General features: G+C 40.2%; 1 protein-coding gene across 2 annotated transcripts in view; it reads left to right on the forward strand.

Moving 5' to 3' along the window:
- Positions 1–2,203: 2,203 nt before the first annotated feature.
- Positions 2,204–20,830, forward strand: part of CPM (carboxypeptidase M) — a 32,113-nt gene continuing 13,486 nt past the window's right edge. The window contains exons 1-3 of one of the 2 annotated variants that reach the window (XM_026867833.1): positions 2,210–2,296; positions 2,447–2,597; positions 20,209–20,306. In XM_026867833.1, coding sequence (XP_026723634.1) covers positions 2,279–2,296; positions 2,447–2,597; positions 20,209–20,306 — 267 coding nt within the window. In that variant the 5' untranslated portion in view covers positions 2,210–2,278. Of the gene's footprint in view, positions 2,297–2,446; positions 2,598–20,208; positions 20,307–20,830 lie in introns of both variants that reach the window. The other variant, XM_026867834.1, reaches the window with a different exon arrangement.

Genomic DNA, 20,830 nt, shown 5'->3' on the forward strand with positions numbered 1-20,830 from the left:
GAGGGGGGGCAGGGAAGTTTGATTCTGTCTCATGTAATTCAAATATTGCCAAACAGGCTGGCTTGTCTTTACTTGCAAGCACCAAAACAATCTATCATTTTGAACATTCCTAAATACAGTAATGCTCTCATTTAACCATGACTATGTTGGCTACATTAAAGGGTGGTGTAATTTCCAGAGGAGATAACGCTGTGTGATTACCTAGTATCAAAGGTGATTTTAGTTGTTTCACTGAGATTAAATTTTTACAGCCCCCTGTGATGCTTACCATGTTGCCAACACCCTACTTTGTCTTGGAGTCAGAGCTCTCTGATTTCATGTGATTATCTTGGGACAGTTTCCAAGTATGTATATGTTGGATTACCACATAAGTATATTTTCTTCCCTGCTTACTCAAGTCGTGTCTCATCTTTCATGGAGCCTATAAATATATATAGATATATATAATCAAGCCTCACTAATTCAAATGCGAAGCTCACATACTTGATTCCTTCTTGCCCCACAGTTTCTCTCCCATTCCATGTAGCAAATGCATGTAACTAAGCAACTATCAGCTTTTTTTTTTTTTTTTTTTTTTTTTTTTTTTTTTTTAGAAAGAAGGTAGAAGACATCTATATTTAGGTCTTGTCAAGTTATAAGAGTTAAAATATGGTGGAGTCAGAGCATGGGAGAAAGGCTCTGGGGCTGTCCTCTCCCTCAAAGTGCCATGCTTGAAGGAACACTATTCAACAGAAGCCTAATATATCTCTTTTAAGCAAGTAGCCTTGTACATTGCATACCTCCTTTGTCATATCTGAAATAGAAGTCCCTCCCATGAACTGAGAATACTTAAGGGGTCTGAAGGTAGCTATCTTATTGGTTTTAGATGTATATGCTTCTGGGACATTGGAATATGGCAGATACTTGTGTTAAAGTACAGTTTGTTTTTTTTTCTTAAAGCTTTGGGGTAAAAAAAAAAAAAAAGTACATTTTAATTTAATGGCAACTTTATTTAACAATAACTTGTAATTAAATACATCATCTTTTATTCAGAATGCAGGACTTGTTATTTGGGATTGGCTCATATGTTCATGTCCTTCAATATCCTTTTTCTGTCATTGACCAGCACAGCAAACTTCAGAAGGCAGCAGATGAAATCCTGCTGCTGGATATAATGAAAACTGACATTTTTCTTTCTCAGAAAAATTATGCAGAATTCACAAATAGTTGTATTCTAACACCCTGCTATATCAACATATTTTAAAAGAAATTTAGATGCTACCCTAAATTTTGTTGCTGGAGGCGAGCTTCACTTTTGTCTCTTAGTCCTTTTCAATCTTAAAGACAATAAAAGGTGATGAAAAGGTCTTTGTGGTGAATCCCGAGACTAGGATATCCCCAAGGCAATGTGGTTAGTGCAAAACCAAGAAAAACATTTAATTCCGTAGACGGAATCCAGTCCTTTCAGTGAGTGAATACAAGTCTATTAAAAACTCGTTTTAAAAAAACGCTAGGCAGAGATTTTGTTAGGTCTGGGCAGATAAGTTGCCTCAAGAGTGCAGCAGGTTTTGCCTCTGGGCCTCAGGTGCTGACACCCAGATGACACCCCAGGACCACGCAGGCTCTGAGGAAGAGCAGTGGTGTGACGGTACGTGTCAGCCGGAGCCAGGCAGCTGTCACACCTCCCATTAAAAAAAATAAAAATTAAAAATTAAAAAAAACCCAAACCACACAACAAACAAACAAGAAAAACAGCTGATGTTTGGTTTTTGTTTTTTTTTTTAATAAAGCTTCTTACGAACAAACAATCACCACAAGTCAAAATGTGAACTTTTGCGCCCCCTCATTTATTTTTTTTTTCCCTCCCCAGAACACCACTCACCCCCTCCGGGAAGAAAAATGAGGTAAAATCAGCAGAGGCTGGCCAAAACGCCACCACGCCGCAGCCAGCGGGTCGGCGACTACACGGAGCCAGCCGCCAGACGTGTCGGGCCCTTTCCCTCCCTTCAGCCTCCAAGGCGGGACAGGGGGAGGAGGAGGAGGGTTGGCTGCAGCCCGAGGGGCTGCCGAAGACCGCGGGGCAGGCTCGGCGCTGACAGGAGCCGCGCCCCGCACAGGTGAGAGCCGTGGGCGAGGCGGGAAGGAGGGAGGGGAGAAGGGCCCCCCCTGCCCCTTGGGCGGGCCCGGGGGACCGGAGTGGATGAAGCCCGCGTCAGTCAGGGGCAGGGCGAGGCCGGCGCCGGGGGATGGCGGCCCCGGCCCGGCCTTGGGGCTGCAGTTGTGGAGGAGCGGTGGCACCATGCGGGCGGCCTCCGGGGTAAGGGCGGCGGTTGGGGGTGTCAGGGCAAAGGCACCTGCTCCCTGCGAGGGGAGACGCGGGAAGGCTCCCTCGGCGGGCTTGTCGGTGCCAGCGGCAAGCCCGCCGCTCCCCTGGGCTGTTCTTTTCATCTGTTGGGTTTTTTTCTAGGACGTGGTGGGCATCCTCTGCCTGCTTTCTGTGGCGGCCGCGCTGGATTTCAAGTACCACCACACCGAGGAGCTGGAGGCGTACCTGAAGGGCGTTCATGCCGCCTACCCTTCCCTCACCCACTTGCACAGCATCGGGCGCTCGGTGGAAGGTAGGCGGTAAGGGCGGGGAGGGGGGGGGTAGGCGAAGGCTCTCTGTTTTGTTTAAATCGGGGTAAATGTTGGTGGCGGTGGCTGCCATGGCGTTTCCTGCGCGCTTGCTGGCGGCGGGCTGCTCTAATCCCAAGTGCAGGGTGCCTCTGCTTAAATCTCTGGGAAGTTTCCTCTTTTGCTCGCTTAAGCGTGAATAACAAGCTCTGATGACACGTACGACGCTTCAGCTAGGGTAAAAGTTTTCTCGACACTTTTTTTTGAGAAGTGGCAACCTCCTGAGTGGCGATTTCAGGAACAGGGCTTTGAAGACCTTAAAATGTGGTGGTACCCCGTTTGCTAAGTGCCCCTTCAGGGTGGGGCTGTAATAAATGTGTTTTCTAACGTGTGGGTATGTTAAAAATATCTTCGCTTTTGGCTTTACCAATTATTCCAGTAAATCTGGACTGACTAGAAAAGGGATTTCAAATTCCATACTGACGCGAGGTCTTGTGTCTTAAATGAAGAATGGGATTTCAGTCATGAAAATACACTCAAATCAATAATCAGCTTTCTGGCCTTATATAGATACACTAATTGATCTCTAAATGATTGGTACTTTCTTACAATAAATTAGAAAAAAACGGAAGTCTTAAATTTGTTTAAAGGGATTAGAAAGTTTAGTGTTTATTAGTGTATAAATAATTTAATGCAGATCTGTCTAGTTTTAAGCAAAAAAAGTAGATTTAAATTCAGAAAGTTAAATGTCTTTGATAAGAGGTATAGAACTAGACAGATAAGTTTGTTCTTTAGAAACATCATCTGTTCCTCTAATTCCATTTTGTACCACTGGAAGGAGACAGTTGTAGCATCTATTATCAAAGCTATACTTGTGTTTGAAAAAAACCCAAACCTACAATCTTCTGGGTAGATAATCATGAAGAACACTAGTAGTTTATTTTCATACCTCCTTCCTTTTGTTACCATGTGTGTCTTCAAATTTTAAAAATTATATTTCTCTGGCACACAACTTTTAGTTGAAACGAGGACTCTGTTTCAGTTTGGTATCAAACAGCTGTCATGTTGCTGTGGATATGTGATCTTGTCTCTGTGCATGTCTGCACTCATTTTTTAGAAAGTCTCATGGGAAGGCTCAAACTCAACAAGGAATCTTAAAGTTATGTAAGTTGTGTTCTTGATTTTATCAAAGGCAGAATCATATTGGATTTTGTTATTCATCCACACGAGAAAAAGCTAGTCCCTTTAAGTACAGTTCCTTCCAGTACAAACTACCTATTATCCACATCTTCATTTTCCTACCTTGGGGGGACTTAGCTAACATTTTAATGATAGGATTAGATTCTGACTTCTCTGGCATGAACTCTGCTGGCTTATCTTTGTGCAGGTAGGACAAAACCTTTTATCCAGCCTGAGAGACTGAAAATTTGGCTTTTGCATATCTAGACATCTGAAAGTTGGTAACACGAAGTGTTCAACTTGTCTGAGTTCCATCATCCTGAAAACTGGAAATGCATCATCTCTTGATTGTGATTGAGCAATGCACTGAAACTTTATTCAGATTTTGGTATATTGCCTTCTGTTTGCCAAACTGTGTGAGGAAAAAGAATTACATGGGCTCTCCCTTGTTCTGCCATCTACATGTCACGATTCACAGATTCACAAAAAGTTGATCAGTTATGCTTTTTGCATGTCCTGTGTGACTGCAGTATTCCTCTAAACGGAATAGGCCATCAGAGGGAACTTTCTCAGTGCCATATAAAGCAAGATGGCAGTGAAGAATGGTCAGTGCTTCTGTGGGTTTTTTTTTCTTTTTTTTTATATGTTAAGACCACCTCTGTTAAGAAACATGCCTTTAGAGTCCCCAGGAATATGATAGAGGATGGAACTGAATTGGGTTCTTTTCTTTTTTCCTCATACTAAAAGAAAGTTCTGTGGCAACAGTGGTTATATAATTTTTGTGAAAATGAAATGTCAATTTTAGTCAGTGGGCTGAAGTTCTATTCCTCTTTTCTTAGATAAACTAACAGAAACAAGTGTGTGCCTACTTGTACAGGTTTACTACTGTTGTTCCACTGACAATTAGCTAAACTGTGATAGCAAAATGTATTTATTGTTAGTGAGAAACAAATTAATTTAAATACTATAAAATTGAGATCAGTGTGATGTAGTAACTTTTCTACTAAGCTGTTGACACTTCTGATACGGAATCTGTCAATAATGAATACAAATCCTGTGAATGAGCATGGTGGCTATCAAGCCACCAGACATAATTTGTTATCATGAATAGCTACTGTTCCCATGTTATTCTTAAATCTAATCTAGGTTTTGCTGTAATTTTGTCTAATAATCTGGTACTATATACTGCTATCTAGTCTTGAATTATTAAGAATGTTAAGTGAAAATTTGACTTTTAGTTGGCATGTGTAGAGCCTGTGATGTACAGAATCTATTGTGAGTAGTACAGAATCTACTCTTAGAAGCTCAAATATGGAGGGTGATAGGGACTTCTGTATTACCACTTCAGAAAGTGATTGCATGTAGTTCTTCAACAGAAATATCTGAACGCTCTTCATGTCAGAAGATCCAGGCAGCTCATAAAGTAATTTAGGTCTGGAGGTCATGTAGTCTGAGCTCCTGTTCAAAGCAGGGTTAGTTTGAATGTTAGGTTATGATGCTCAGGGCTCTCTCCATGCAAGTTTTGAATATTTGCAAGAGTAGAGATTCTACAGTGTCTCTGGGTGCCTGATCCAGTGCTCAATGACCTTTGTTGAGGAAATGTGTTTTCCTGAATCTGATTAGACCTTCCCTTACTGTGAGTTGTTACCTGCTCTTTTGCTGTGCACCTCTGAGAAGGGCCTGGCTTATTCTTCTCTATAATGTCCCTTTAGGTAGTGGAAGGTTGCAGCTGTATCATCCTGTAGGTTAAACAAACCAACCTACTCCAGTCTCTCCTCAGATGTAGTGTGATCATCTCAGTTGGCCCTATGCTGGAATTCCTCCAGCACTGGTGGTGCCTGTCTTGCACTAGGGAACCCATAGCTGGACACAGTACTCCAGATGGAACTTTATTAATGCTGAGTGGAGAGGAATAGTAATTTCCCTCAAGCTGCTGGTTTGTGTTCTTGCTAATGCAGCCCAGCATACAGGTTGCCTTTTCTGCTGCGAGAGCACACTACTGACTCACATTTACCTTGTCCACCTGGACGTTCCTCCCACACTCTGCAGCCCTTAAATAGCAGAGCCGCAACCTGTACAAGCATGGGGTTATCTTCTTGTGTTGATAATCCCAGTATGGGGTTCTTCCATTCCAGATGCAAGACTTTGCATTTGCCTTTGCAAACTTCATGAGTTTTCTGTTGAGAAGTTCCTTCAGCTTGTCAAGGCCCCTCTGAATGGCAGCCCTGGCCCTGATGAAGATGTTTAACAGTATTGGCCTAAGTATTGACCCTTGAGGAATGCTGTTAATAATATGCTGTCACTTGAACCACCAATTCCTCAGTCCAGCCAGCTTCTGACCTTACTGTGGTCTACTTCTCTAATCTGTATGCTCCCAGCTTGTTTACAAAGATACTGTGAGGCTGGCAGCACTGGAACAGCCTGCTCAGGGAGGTTGTGAAGTCTCTATTCTTGGAGATATTCAAAAGCCATCTGGACACAAGGCTGTGCAACTGGCTGTAGGTGGCCCTGCTTGAGCTGGGGGTGGGGTGGGGGTTGGACCACATGACCTCCAGAGGACCCTTCCACCACCTTCTGTGATTCTGTTGAAAGTCTTGCTGAGGTCAAGGCTAAAGAAATGAGTGCTTTCCTTTCTCCTGCTAAGACACTCATTTCCGCATAAAAGGTTAGCGGTCAATTATGATTTGTTGTGGATAAATCTGAGGCGAGACTTTCAAAAGTGTGCTTATTTGATGTATGTAGACCATAACAGCAATGTACACAACAGAACCAGTATCAAGAGCCTCACTGGAAAACAAACTAAAAGATGCCTGATCTGCTTTGTAGTGGTTTACATCACCATATGGAAATTCACTGCCCCTCTGTCTGATTGCTGGGAACACCTTTGCTAGATTACTGGGAAGAATGTTCTCTAGACTGGCAATGGCCTGTTCAGTCTCCAGGTCTGTACATTTGGAAGTTATGATATAAAATGCATATCATCTGCTAAACTGTTTTCTTAAATGAGGGGATAAGGGAGCTTAAAAGTATGTAGCCCACTGTCTGATAAAACTGAGTGTTACCTGTTTGGTCTAATTTAGTAGGTAGCCTCAAATCCCTCAAGATTTGTAGGTGATTTGTATGTTTATGAGAGACCTGATATGGTCTTACAAGCAGGTAAGCAGGGCTGTGTGATGGCTCAGAAAATACCTTGGTTATATTATTTCAGGTGTGTTGTTGAATAAGCTCATAAAAGATCTTTGGCAGGGACTCTTGTTGTCTAATATACACAGTAACCAACCTCAGTAAAGTATGTGCACTCTATAATAGAGGAGGCTGCAGAGCTGCATCAGGCTGGAGAATGGGGACTGGTGTAAGTGTATTAACCTGTCCTGCCTAATGCCACCCCCGTGAAAAACAGACTGACTCTTCACTAAGCAAATCTTACAGTGTACATTATCAAAAAGAAAATATTTGATGTATGTGTATGTTCTGTGGCTTTTCATTGTTCAAGTTACTGTGCTATTCTTATTTGATGAGAAAATGAGAGTGGTGGGAAGCAGAATTGAGGATTCCCCAATGACCTTATTAGGAGAACAAAAACAAGCAAGGTTGAAAGAGATGAGTGACTTTTGTAGTAGATCCACACTCTTTAAAACTCTTTTCAGATAAAGTGATTGCATGCCAATTACATCTTGGTTTAGATCTAGTTTTTCAGGAGCCCAGTCTGCATTTTTAGAATTCCAATCAAATTGGAACGGTTGTAAACATCATCCTTAAGCCAGATCCTGCTCACTGAGCAGAAAGTTGTGTATGGTTAAAGTACCTCTGTATTTACCTAGTGAAGAGCTTCAAAGCTGACTTAATAGATTAACATCTCCTTGGCCAATTCTATCATTGGACAGACAAAAAGAAAAACAAAAGAAACTGTCCAGATTTTATTGTGGTTTCATTAGAAATTTTCAGAAATAACTCCCGCAAAGTATCTGCTCTGAAAGCATTTTTAGATGAGAACTATGTGGTTTAATCATTCTATTCCACTGCTTACGATTCAGTTGTTCTCTGTTGCCTTTGAACTGGCACATTCAATCCATTAATTTTAAGCACTTTGCTAGTTTTCACCAGTCTACCAAAAATCTCACTTACTAGCATTCTGCTATTTCTGCTCTATAAACAGAGAGGCTGAAGTGTGCAAGGGTGTGTGTTGGTTTGTTTTTTGGAGTTCATGCAGGATTTCCACATAGCTGTGTGCATAGAGGATACTCTGTGCTACAGGGAAGTGTACTCAGCGGGGCTCCCAGCAGGCCAGGTTTCTCAGTGGCTCAGACAAGGTGCCTCTTGGAGCAAATCATGTCTCCTTCCTGCCTGCATTCATGGGTTTCCCTCCTTGGGAAAGAGAAGGGAATGGCTCATGCCTGGGTTTCCATCTGATAAGCAGCTGTGACTTCAGCAAAAGGGTTCATTAGCTATTAGGATTCAGGAGTACAGCGGGAAGTGTGTGCTTGCCTGATATATCGTTAATGGAGAACCTAGGCAGCTAACCTGTCCCTGCCGTCATTCCGCACAAACATCAGCAGAATGTGTGCCCAAGATGTGCCGGGGTCAGTTTAAATCTCCTGACTGTTCTGATACAGTGTGATTGGTACTTTTAGGTGTTTACAGGAGGCTATTGAACAGGGGAGTGTAATTTCAGGTTCATTGCACTCCAGTGAAAATATTTAATAATAAAAGAGGATGTATTGTACTTGTCTAGTTTATATATTGATAGTCTGTGTATGTAACTGAAAAATTATGTCTACCTGGGGAAAAATAGGAACTTATTTTCAGATACTTCTTGTGATACAGTATGGAAGGAGCCTGAGTTACTCCCATCAACAGTAAAATGCACTGAAAATTTTATTGAGTTTACATTAGAAACACTTATTCTGGATGCTTTTACTTTGTTTAAAGTACTAGAAAACAAGTTTTACGAGTGGAGAAAAACCAGAAATGTATCCAGAAAACGTTTATACTCTACTGAAATTGTTCTTACCAAGTTAGTTTCAGGGGTCCTGGCACTGTAGAAAAATAGAATGAGAAGGCTGTACATAGCCCTGTGTACTTTGAGGTGAGCTTTTCAGTGTTAACCATTATTAAATGTTTGTACAAACTAAATGTGAGTACCGGTGTATTTAAAAAGGAGGAAGAAAAAAAAGTGATAAGACTTTGTATTGAAAGTAAGCCAATTGTCTAGAGGAAAATCCACAAAGAATATGATGTCTTCAAAAAGAATATTGCATTTTTTTTCCTGTGGTTACATGATGTGAGGTGTGCTTGTGTAGAAGGGTATTGGCTTCTGTCCGTTCCTTTTGAATAACTGCTGCAGATGGATTTCTTTCCTGTCTCCAGTCCTTGATAATGTCTCCCCTTCCCCCCTCCTCATCTCCCACCCCACAAATTTCCTTAGTACTGTGAATTACAGGCTCATCATGCAAGCATGGCGTGTGTAGATAATATAAGCATTGAGATTTTCAGTGTTCAATTTTAGAAACAAGAATGAAGGAGACATTTTCCACTCAGAGGACCTCATGTAAAGCACACTAAAGTCACTTGGCTCAACTCCAGAATTTCATTTAAAAATGGGTATGATAGTTAAACTTTTACCCATTCTTGCCTGATTCTCCTCTGATTTTTTTTTTCCCCTTTATGTGCCACTTCCTCTTTTTTGTCTCTTCATAACCATCATTGTTCTAGTCTTTGTCAATTCTTGTGGCATATAAATGTATATTAACAAGATTCTAGGTAGCCTTATATGTTCATTTTGTTTTTGAAAGGGTGTTTGGGTTCATGGATGGCCTTAATTTTAACAGCCTTGTAAACTATTTGCAGTATATTATGTGAGTCACTGTGATGGGAAGGGAAAAACAACAGTGGAGGAGGAGGAGGACTGGCTTCTTCAGGGTTTATGTAGTCAAGGCTAAACATGGAAAAAAAAAAAAAAAAAAAACAACCCACCAAGCCATAAAACCAAGAAGTATGACTGTATTTTTTTAAAATCTTCAGCTTCCAACTGAGCTTTGCTCTAAACCATGTGCTTAAGTAGAACTCAGTGTTACTGCATTAGCTTTAACTTCTAAGTCCATTTGTCCTAACTGAAGCTAAAAAGTCATTAAATGTTGAAACATAGTTTCATATTTCATCTGACTGTATCCTCTAGTTACCAGAATTGTTTAAATGTGAATACTGTGTATGTCTACTTTATAGGAGAAAAGCCATAGCACTTCTGCCTTCTGCAACAGTATTGCAACCACTGTAATGTGACACAGGTAGCTTGTGTGCAGTCAGTCTTCTGACAGCCAAGTACAAAGATTTTGCCTGATAACATGACTTAACGTTGCTTTCCTGTCAGTATAGCTATGCTTTTTACACAAATAATTTATAAAAAGTACATAGCTTGGTCAGTGTCAGATGTTTAAAAGATTAAGATGTCACTCTTAGAGATGCAGTCACTGACTTTGAGCATGTTCCTGTTCTCCTGCAGGGAAAGTAAAATAATTTTCTTAAATCTCTTCTCTACACTTGCTGTGAATTGGTCAATCATCTTTGTCTTGCCTTCTATGCTGTATCCTACACGTAGCAATAATAACGGAAGTGTGAGTATGTATTGTTCATTTTTCTTTTGCATATATGTACAAATGAAACTCAAATACAGTTCTTGCAGAAAATCTTGTGGGAAGATTTTTTTCTGTGAAACACGCCATATCAGAGATTTCTGTTCCAGCCTAAAAAAATAAAATGAGACAAATGTTTGAAGGGAACCTATGCTACCAGCATAGTTCAAACACTTCTTGTATAAAAACTGTTATCTAGTACTGGAATCTTTGTTGTAACTTTGAAATGGGAAGATCTGATCTGTTTGGAAATAGTCCTCTGTTCCAGTGAGCAGCATTTATTTAAGACCAGTGTTGTGGGAAGGATCTCTGCTCTCCTGCCTCCTTTGTAATTGTCTAGTTGCAGCAATATTTGTCAAACTTTCCTTCAGAGCAGTAAAGGTCTTAAACCTGCAGCCATCCTGTTTTCCCTCAGCAAGGCTTTGCAGCTTTCCATATTTTAGAAGTAGACAGAACTGACAACTGTTGTTTACAGGATGTGCACAGCAAGACTCTTGATGAGGCACTTCAGTGCACTGAAACCCTCAAAGTGCACCAGTAACTTCTCAGCCATGTAGGAGCAACAACCTGTAGTGTCCTCCTGGTTTTCCACTCCCTCTCTTGCCTTCGGGTGGCAGGAATGGTTTTGGCCTCCTCTGCCTCTGGTGGCAAAAGGGTAGGCCAAATAAGACTCTTGAATCTGGATAAATTGCACTTAAAAACAAGCCATTCCCTTCCTTATGTCTGTCTTGTTATAAGCAATCACTCTGCTCATGATGTTCCAATTGTACTACTGTCAATAGGTAATGTTACTTTCTTTTATGTATAGAGTAGCTTTTCTGAAAATTACTAGATGCAGTTTCATGCCTTTCTCAGAAAGTAAAGCTACTTCCTGGTGAAAAGGAAAAATAGTCTGGTTTCTGGGAGTGAATATGAAACCAGTTAGTGTAAATAGTGGGAAAAGCCTCTTTAGGCTAATTCTGTGTGTGGTGCTCTCCTCTGGGAGCAGTACTCAATAAGGTTAGTGTATATTAATCTTAAAACAGTATTCCCTTCTCGGTTGTTTTTGTTAGGATTTTAAAAAATGATTTGTATTTCTTGATTTGTGTTTAAATATATATATATAAGGTGCTATTGTAGTGAATGTGCTCTGGATTGGCAATTTGTCTTGGTTTTGTGTATAAGGAGTGGTTGGTTATGAGAACTGGAAATGGTACAGTGTGATGAGTCACATATACGTAGGAAAGAAAGAGCTGTCATTCTCATAAGATAGAAGTCCTGTGAAAGTGCCTAAAGCAGCTATGGATGTTGCAATCGTCCAAAGATTTGTAAACCTTTAAGAAGATAAGCATGTACATCAACCATGAACTGTTTTGACTCCCTTCTCTTCTCAAATGCTTTTGTTATGAATAAAACAGTATCTAGGGTTTTTTTAAGAGTCATTGGTCATTTCTATAGTTTTGCCTATAAGGTAGTGATTCTAAATTGGATTGTCTGGTATAATCTCCAGAAGTAGATAGGTGCTTATTAAATAGTGGGAAACTGTTACTTCTATTTACTTTTTCTCTTCAGAGAGAGAGGCAGAGCCTTATGCCAGTAAGAAGGGATACATGGGAAGAGACCAGAAGTCATAAGCTAAGCAGTGGCCTCAGTATTGTAACTCTGGCACTGGTAGTGCATCTGTTGCTGAAACATTCTGGTCCTTTGTATCTCAAGAAGTAACACAAACAGGCTGAGATGGAACTGTCTGTATTAGCACTCAAAGTTGACAAGTGGAAATACAGAGCACGGGATACTCCTAACACTTTGAAATAAAATTTAAAAATGCTGCACAGGTACTGTACCAATTGGTCTCTCTTGCTGTTATCCTCAAACAACCATTTGTTTTCTTGTCAATGATTTTAACTCCTTCCAATAGCTTCTTAAGAACAGTGTGGTTAGAGTAGTTCTTGCTAAGTATGAACTCTTCTACAATCTCTCCATCAGGCAGGATACTCGGGGAAATGAAACAAGTACCAAAACCTCTTCACCCTTCCCCACATAAGAAGTGGTATCAGTTTGGGGCAGGTCAGGATGGGGAGGTTGCCATGGTAGACCTGATGTTACCCTGGGCTCTTTCGGGTTTGTTCTGCTTACTTATGCACCATGCTGAACGTTGCCAGGTATGCCTGGTTTACATATATGATTGATCTGTGTATTTTTAATCCTTCAAAATACCTTGAAGACTGTATTTAAAGTGTCCTAGCTCTTCCTGAGAGACTAACCTTGTTCATTACTAATGCAATCTGGGTCAAGGTTTTAGATAATCCTTTCTGTCTTAGTGGACCATGAGAACGTGGTATACTGAAAGTGAGGATGAACTCTCACAAAAGAATCTGATGTACTACAGCTGTTCATACAGATGTCTATCTGATCCTAACTTCAGATATGTAGGTTATTCTGAGTATAAATTAGACATTTAGAGTGTCTGTGTTGTGAACAGACAACTGCCTTTTTTGGCCGATAACTTAAAAAATTTATATCCCCAAAGGCTACACTTATATTAGTTACCATAATCTGGAGGGTGCTTTATTCAACAATCTGGCTAGATTAAACTCACATATTCATTCATGTTTGGAAGGCTACTTCTGCAGTGCTACTACCTCAGTCATTCTGATTAAACATTTCTGGTTTTATAAATGTGTTGGTTACTCATATTCTGTTAGAATCTGAGTCAAGCTGTGTGTGCTGTTGGACAGTCCCCTCACAGATGACAAGTTCCAAAATAGCTTTAGATTTTCTAGCTTGAATTGGTGATGGCAAATCAGAGTACCAGAGGGCAAGGATGCTGCTGGTGCTTGCTTAGCAAAAGGAAATTGCCTATGAAGTCCTTCATTAGCTGTGGTTGTGTTTTGCCAGAAGATAGTGTTGCTCCACTGTTACAGAGAAACTAACACTTTACTTGTTGAAGCTCGGAAGTATAATACTAAGTTACATAAGCATTTAATGTCTTTGTATTTCCATCTTCTTGTCTATGTGTGTGCACATAGGTGACAGTTGTACTCCTGTCTTAACGCACTGACAGAACTGAGCATTGCAAGGAATACAAGTACACATCAGAAAACTTACAAGCCAAAAAATGGTTTATGTTAGTATGCAAACAGATTTACTGTGAATGTGATTTAAAAGTTAGAGTTGATAAAGCCGGGGTTGATTTCTTCATCTCTCTCTTCCTGCAAGACAAGGAACTTTATATAGTAATATGCATAGTTTGCCTTAGTCTTAGAAAATAGGTGTCAAATGCAGCTGGGAAGATACCTTGACACAGTTTGGCAATGAAAAGAAAACTGTAAAGATGCCCTAGTATCTTGTATGGTAATAATTAACCTAGATTTACACTACTATTAGAGGTAGCCAGTAAAGATGGAGTATCCCAAAGACATTGCAAAATATGTTGCCAAATGCAGTTAGGGAAATGTTTTGAATATTAGTATGCATAGTTAAAGTGGATTAAAGAGCATATGAGAGATTATGTGGGAATAGTGGTCTATCTACAGAAGAACGTATCAAGGAGTGACTCTCATGCCATCCCATGTCCCCACAATATTTTGTATAAGTAATGCAGATGCTAGTTATTTGCATTGTTTCTCTTCCTTCTGTCAAACCGTAATTCTGTAATGGTTGCTCTTGCAGTGGAAGATGTTATAAAAACCAGCTGTATGTTTAGTTCTCATCATAGAATCTAGGCTGAAGCTCTTCTGCTTATGCTGGAATTGAGCAGGATTGACACAAGCTATGCCTAAGGCATAGCCACTACTCTCTTACCTTATCATTGAATAAAACCTTGTCTGTCTGGTTCCGCATCTTATTTTGCACTGCTTTGGTTGTATGCTTTGGGGGTCAGAAACATATTTTAAAAGTCCGTGTGGAGCACAATAGAATGAAGCCCTGATAGGGAGAGTTTTCAGGATTGCTGAAATATCAGTAGTCAATAACGAACTGAATAATGCTAAAGATTTTTTGGGTTTGTTTGTTTGTTTTTTGAGCTTTCATTTAACTTCTCTGTCTTCCTTTTCTTACTATTAGTGTGGCCTTACCTACAGCTTAGGGCCGCATCTTTCTGGGTAATATGCAAACCACCCTGATAATATGCTGCTTGGCCTGTAGAGTTTGTTGCCAAACATGGAATAAGTAAGAGTAAAAATGAGTAAGTTTTTTAAGGAAGAGGGTATAAAATACAAAGAAGTAAATTGCGGCTAGTATCAAATCTTGAGAATATATATTCTGAGGTCATTGCTTTTGATTAGGTATAATGCCATATCTTTATTTATAATATAGCTTTATGCATTTTATAGGTAACATAGATGTTTCCAAGCAGATTCGTATCTGAGTCTTGGATTTAGACATCTAAAAGCTTCATTTTCTAGCCAGTGTCAGAGCAAGTTTTGTATGAGCTTTGTTCAGTGCTGTACTATTCAAATGGATATTCAGTCAGATGTGGAGCCAGAGTAAACTGGTTTTGACAGTGTTTCCTACAGCCTTTTCCTGGACAAAATGGTAAGATGCAGACTGGATAGGTGGCCCGTGAGATGAGTAGGAAACTGGCTGACAGGCTGTGTTCAGAGGGTGGTCATCAATGTTTTTTACTCAGGCTGGCATCCTGTCACAAGCAGGATCCCCCAGGGATTGATACTGGACTCTACACTGTTCAACATCTTCACAAATGATCTGGACGGTGGGGTTGAATGCACTGTCACCATGTTTGCTGATGATACCAAACTGGGTGGTGAGGTGAACAAGTCAGAAGGGTGAGCTGTCTTGGAGAGATCTGGATAGGCTGGAAGAGTGAGCTAGCAAGAACGATGTGAGGTTTAACAAAGACAAATGCAGAGTCCTGCACCTGGGATGGAATAACTGAACAGCCCAGCACAGGCTAGGATCTGTGTAGCTGGGGAGCAGCCTTGCAGAAAGGGAGCTGGGGATCCTGGTGGAAATAGAGTTGAACTTGAGTCATCAGTGTGATGCTGCAGCAGTGAAAGCAAATTGGATCCTGGGCTGCATCTACAGGGGCATTACTAGCTGAGATAAAGGTGATCATTCCATGCAGTGCACTCAGGCTTCATCTGGAGTACTGTGTCTGGTTCTGGTACCCATAGTTCAAGAAAGATGTGGACAGAGTGGAGAGTCCAAAGGTGTGGGGGGTAGAGTGGGGCATAAAGATGGTTGAAGGGCTAGAGAACCTGCCCTGTGAGAAATGACTGAAGGAGTTCAGGCTCTTCTCCCTGGAGAAGAGAATACTCAGGGTGGAACCTCATCGTGGGATTCCAATACTTAAAGTGTGGCTACAAAGAGGATGGAGGTTCTCCCTTCACAAGGAGCAGTGTGGAAAAAAGACAAGGGGCAATGGATACAAGTTGCACCAGGAGAGGTTTAATCTCAATGTAAGAAAAAAACTCTTTACAGTGAGAACAATCATTCATTGGAACAAGATCTCCAGGGATGTGGTAGAGTCCCTATCACTGGAGGTTTTCAAGATACAATTGTAGAGGGTGCTTGGTAATCTCACCTAGGCTTGCTTTCCCATGAAAGGTTGGACCAGATGATCTTTTGAGGTCCCTTCCAACCTGGGCTGTTCTATGATTCTGTGATTGTTTTTATAATTAAATTGTTTATAGACCTTGCATTCTAATGAGAGTTGATCTTCCTCTTATCTCTTTCCTTTGCCTTTCTAGGTAGGGACTGCCTCAGTATGGATCAATGTTATTGGAGTTCCTACCCGTGAAGTCAGTATGCAACACATGGCCAGTCCAGGATGACTGTAGTCAGACTATTGCTTGTTCTGGGTCAAAGTGGATCTCCATGCAAACTTTGGAATCAGTAGTCTAGCTTGAGTGGTACTGACAGTTGGTCTGGTGTGTTGCCCAGTCATTTCACTTCATTTCTTAGCCATAACTTCCTTTGAAGTGGCAATAGTTCTTTTCTAGAAATGAAGCTGTAAAGTGAAGAAAAGTAGGAATATGTTTCAGGACAAAACAAACCAGGGAGTGCAATCCAGATGGCAACATCTACAAATGGTTTGGTTTCTTTCCCACTAGATCTGGAGATCAAATTCAATTCTCCATCTTAATTCCCTGTTTTCAGAGATGTTTTGAATACTGATACTATGCCATGAACTGTAGCAATGCTAGAAAATTTTTAAAAAGACTGTTCATTCTGTTAGAAGCTATGTGGCCTGGCTCTGTTCCAGTACAAGTCTTGTTACTTGTCCTGAGACACACAGTTAGAAACACCCAGTTGTCCCGGTTACTTGAAATATAGTTCGCTATTTAGTTGAAGTCAGTTCTGTTTTGGCAGTGAGAAATGGCTTTTTGATGTACATTCAGTTGATTCAGAGCATGAGAGGTAGCTTAGCTGTTCACTTCAGGTACAAAACCAGAGTTATCAGGGCTTTACTGATTAAAGGAAACTTATCTGTATGCTGAATCTTTTTATATGCAGTAAATTACTGCTATATGGAAAGAAATCTTACCTCATCCCTCATAGGTACACTATCCAGTACTGCAGGCTGAGCAGACCCAGGAATTTATTTTAATTCTTAATGGTAGGTTTAATACTTCTCATAAGCTGGAAATGCCAGGAAATAATTGGTGTCTCAGTTCATGGGAGTGTTTATCATTTAGATGGCCCTCACACAAACTATAAACAGTCTAAATACTAATGCTGGAAAGGCCAATTTAAATTAGTACTTAATGCTAGTCTATACTTAGCTCTTCCTTGTGTTTCCCATGAGTGCAATATCGCAGTGATAGCAGCAGGAATGAGCACTGCTGATAGCAAGGCACTGTAAATCTCGTTTTTCTTAATTTGAAATCAGAACACAGTATTATTTGTAGAAAGTCTTAAATGAATGGAATAACTATAGTGTTTTAGATGTATTCAGATTCTTGGTGCTTTAGTACATATAGCACTGCATTGGTGCTAGTGCTGCTATGAGGAAGTGGCTAAAGAGTATGGCACTACATTGGCTCACAAGATGCTCCAAAAAGTCTGTGTGCAATGGATGTGGATGTTGTTATTGCTGGTAGTTGGCCTTGAAATAGCCCTTGTGATCTACTTCCTTTCAAAGAACCAGGGTCTAATCTTAATGTATGGTTATCAGTGAGATAAGATGCTGCTTGTTCTGGGGACTACAGTATTGTTTGGTTCCTGTGATTGGTTCTTTTATATATTAGATAATAATTATGTACAGAAAGGTGATATAAATGTAGTAAATATATTGGCTAGTTATTGCAGGATCAGGACATTAAACCATCTTGCCTTTTAAGTCACCACTTTGTGCTTGTGTAGGAAATCGTCAAGGATTTGAGGAAGTTGATGCTTTTAATTGGCTCTTAATTCACTTGCTCTGAAAGGACGTTTTACATGTAATTCACTGAACCTGTTGGCTCTGAGATATTTTGAAGACCTGTCTGTGTGCTTGATATTCATGGTGATAATGAGCAGTCCTAGGGCTGAATGAATTTAATTTAAGAAAAAAAAAAAAATTATAAAAATATACCTTTACGGAAGGTATATGTCTCCTCTATAGAGGAGCGTGTCTTACAATTTAGCTGTATCTACCTTCATCCAGGAGGGAGCTGGGACACCATCAGATTTCCAATATAGGTCCTTTGCTACCTTAATCTTTTAATTCCACCACTGTCTTTTAGATGTGGGATGTGCTTTTTGGCACTGCAGCTTGGTCTGATGAATCCCTAGCAAGGGAAGCCGCACGTTGTGAGTTTGCAGTAGTCATCTTAAATCTGGACTGTGGCAGAAAGGCTAGAATCACAATTGTAAGCAGGTACATTCCTCTTGGTGCAGCAGTCCATATTGGCAACTGACAAGTTGGGAACCAAGGAGGGATGTCTGAAACTTCTTTCCAGTAGAGAGGAGAGCTGGACAGAATGGCTTAGAGGGTATGGGAGCACTTTGGAAAGACTTCCTTGGTACTCCATTGCAGGTTGCCCCTGGGTACAACCATGGAGAGGATGACACATTGCAGAGGTGGAAATTGAGATGGTTGTCCACACTTGACTATGAATAAAAGTAGCATGATTTTTTTATGACTCCGATTTTTTTAAGTTCCAAACATATACTACTGCAGCAAGACTTGTCATCTATTTTCACAGAATTTCAGGCAGGTTGAGATTGGAAAGGACCTCTGGAAGTTATGTAAGAGAGAAGGGATAGGGTGGTGGGTATAGGTGATTCTCTTTCTTTCCTTTTTGAAGAAGGATGTGCTTAAAAGCTAGTATCTCTGGTTTCTCTACTCTGTAGCATGTCTAGACTTATAGGAAAAAAAATATTTTTTTAATGAAACAGTGGCTCTGCATACAACAAAGCCAAATAACTACCTTCCTCACCAAAGCACTTACAATGAACTTATTTTTAACAGTATTGATTGCTTGCTCACATTGCCCTTTAACGCAAGAATCAGTAGCAACATCTCACAGCTTTGTGCATAGCATATGGATAGAATGGTTGAACGCCAATGTCTTCTAGAGAGACTGTGTAAAACTAGGGGATCTTGAGACCACTCCTTGTTGAATCTGTCTCCTCTCAGTGCTGTCTTGTTCCTTCTTGATTCCAAACCTGAGACTCTCTCTTCAGTTTTACCTGTCTTGCAGTGTTTTTCCTTTCTAGCTGTGTGACTGGTTCACTGCAGCGATACCATGATGGTCATGGCTTCCAACTCTGGGAAACTGTTATGCTCCAGAGGTTGTTTACTACAGATTTGATGATCCACAAAGATTTAGGAAATAAGGCTTTTTATAGTACTGCATATAGCAGCACCTACATTCTTCTTTCTTGTAAGTAATAATGACGGCTGGACTCCTGAAACAGCTCATGAGTCCCAGGAAAGCCCTTTGTGAGAGCTGGGGTCAGGTAGCCTGCATGCAAGGGTCCGGGCTTTAGCAATCTATAGACTCTGACTGCTGTTATCAAGGAACTGGTCGAGTTTCATTGCTGCCATCTACTGAAACTAAAGCTTTCCACATCATTGAGCAGGCTAGTGGGAAGCATAGTTATGCAGATGAGATATGAAATGCCACAATATCACTAAAAATAATAATAAAAATATCCCTCTTAAATGAAAACGTCCAAAATATATTCATATTTATTTGGTTTTGTTACTTAAAGTTCAGCTTCCTGTGCAGCATCAGTGGTCCTAACTAATACTCTTTCTGTGGCTATTCTTTCCCTGATGGTTTTGTTTGTTGGTTTGGTTTATTTTTTTTTTCTCTGATACAGCTCTGCCTGGTATCTTCTTTTTTTCTGAGCAATAACTAATGAATGTGTTTAGCTTTTCTGTGTTTCCTTTAATACAAAAAAATACGCTCTTTCTTTGTGAAAAACATCTGTGTGTACTTCAGAAAACCCTTATGATTTAATATGTTGGGGAGAAGACTGTCTTAATTTAAATACTCTTTAGCTGCTCGGTGACTTTGCTTGACAAGATCTTGCTTGCTAAACTTCATTCGAAAAAATGTTTATTACAAAAAAAACCCCAACCAAACTCTTTTCTAGCACTGGTTAAATGCTTTTAGAATTGCAGGGTTCACTACAGACTTTTGGTCAGAAGGCAAAACATGTTTATTCCTCTAACTAATATAGCAAGTACTCATAGAATAAAATCCCACAGTCTACTTTGATGTGCTGTATATAGGACTGACTGGGCAGCAATGAAATGACAATTTGTACGGTGGTCTTAATGACCAGTGTTTTTTTTAGTGTTTTTTTTTTCTCTAAGATTTGTATGATTTTATACTTGTTTAAAAAAATGTCTTTTCCCCTTCCCCTCTTAAAGGTAGAGACCTGTGGGTTCTTGCTCTGGGAAGGTTTCCAACCCATCATAAGATTGGCATTCCAGAGTTCAAGTATGTTGCTAATATGCATGGGGATGAGGTACGTTTCAACTTTTGCAATGTCATTTATATCAAATACACTTACCAGGGGTTTAGACTGAACTTCTCTCAGGTGTGTGCTACTTATTATTGAGGTATCTCATACCTCAAAGAGGACCTAGTATATGTGTATTTCTTGAGGAATTTCAAGAATAAAGTTCTCTTCTTTTAATGGCAGGACTTTAGCAACCTTATATCACTGTAATGAATTCTACAATCCCATACCAAAGACCTCTCTTAAGTAGAGAGCTTTGTCTTCTCCATGTAAATAAACCCAGAGACTTTAATTTTTCCAGCGATGAGTCAGATGCAATAGTTTGCTTGTACATTATTATTGCCTGGGCATGAAGATAGAACTCTTCAAATAAATCATAAGATTGGATAAGAATTGGTTTGAAGCACCAGATGATTTATTTTGGGAAGAACATTTCTCTTGGAAACTTTAAGTTAGGAATCCCTAGATTCATCTGAGATAACACAGTGAATACAAAACAAAAAGCAATTTCAGGATTAACTTGCTCTGGA

Source organism: Athene cunicularia, assembly GCF_003259725.1.
Source record: "Athene cunicularia isolate RWA chromosome 1 unlocalized genomic scaffold, athCun1 chr1_part2, whole genome shotgun sequence".
Lineage (NCBI taxonomy): Eukaryota > Metazoa > Chordata > Aves > Strigiformes > Strigidae > Athene > Athene cunicularia.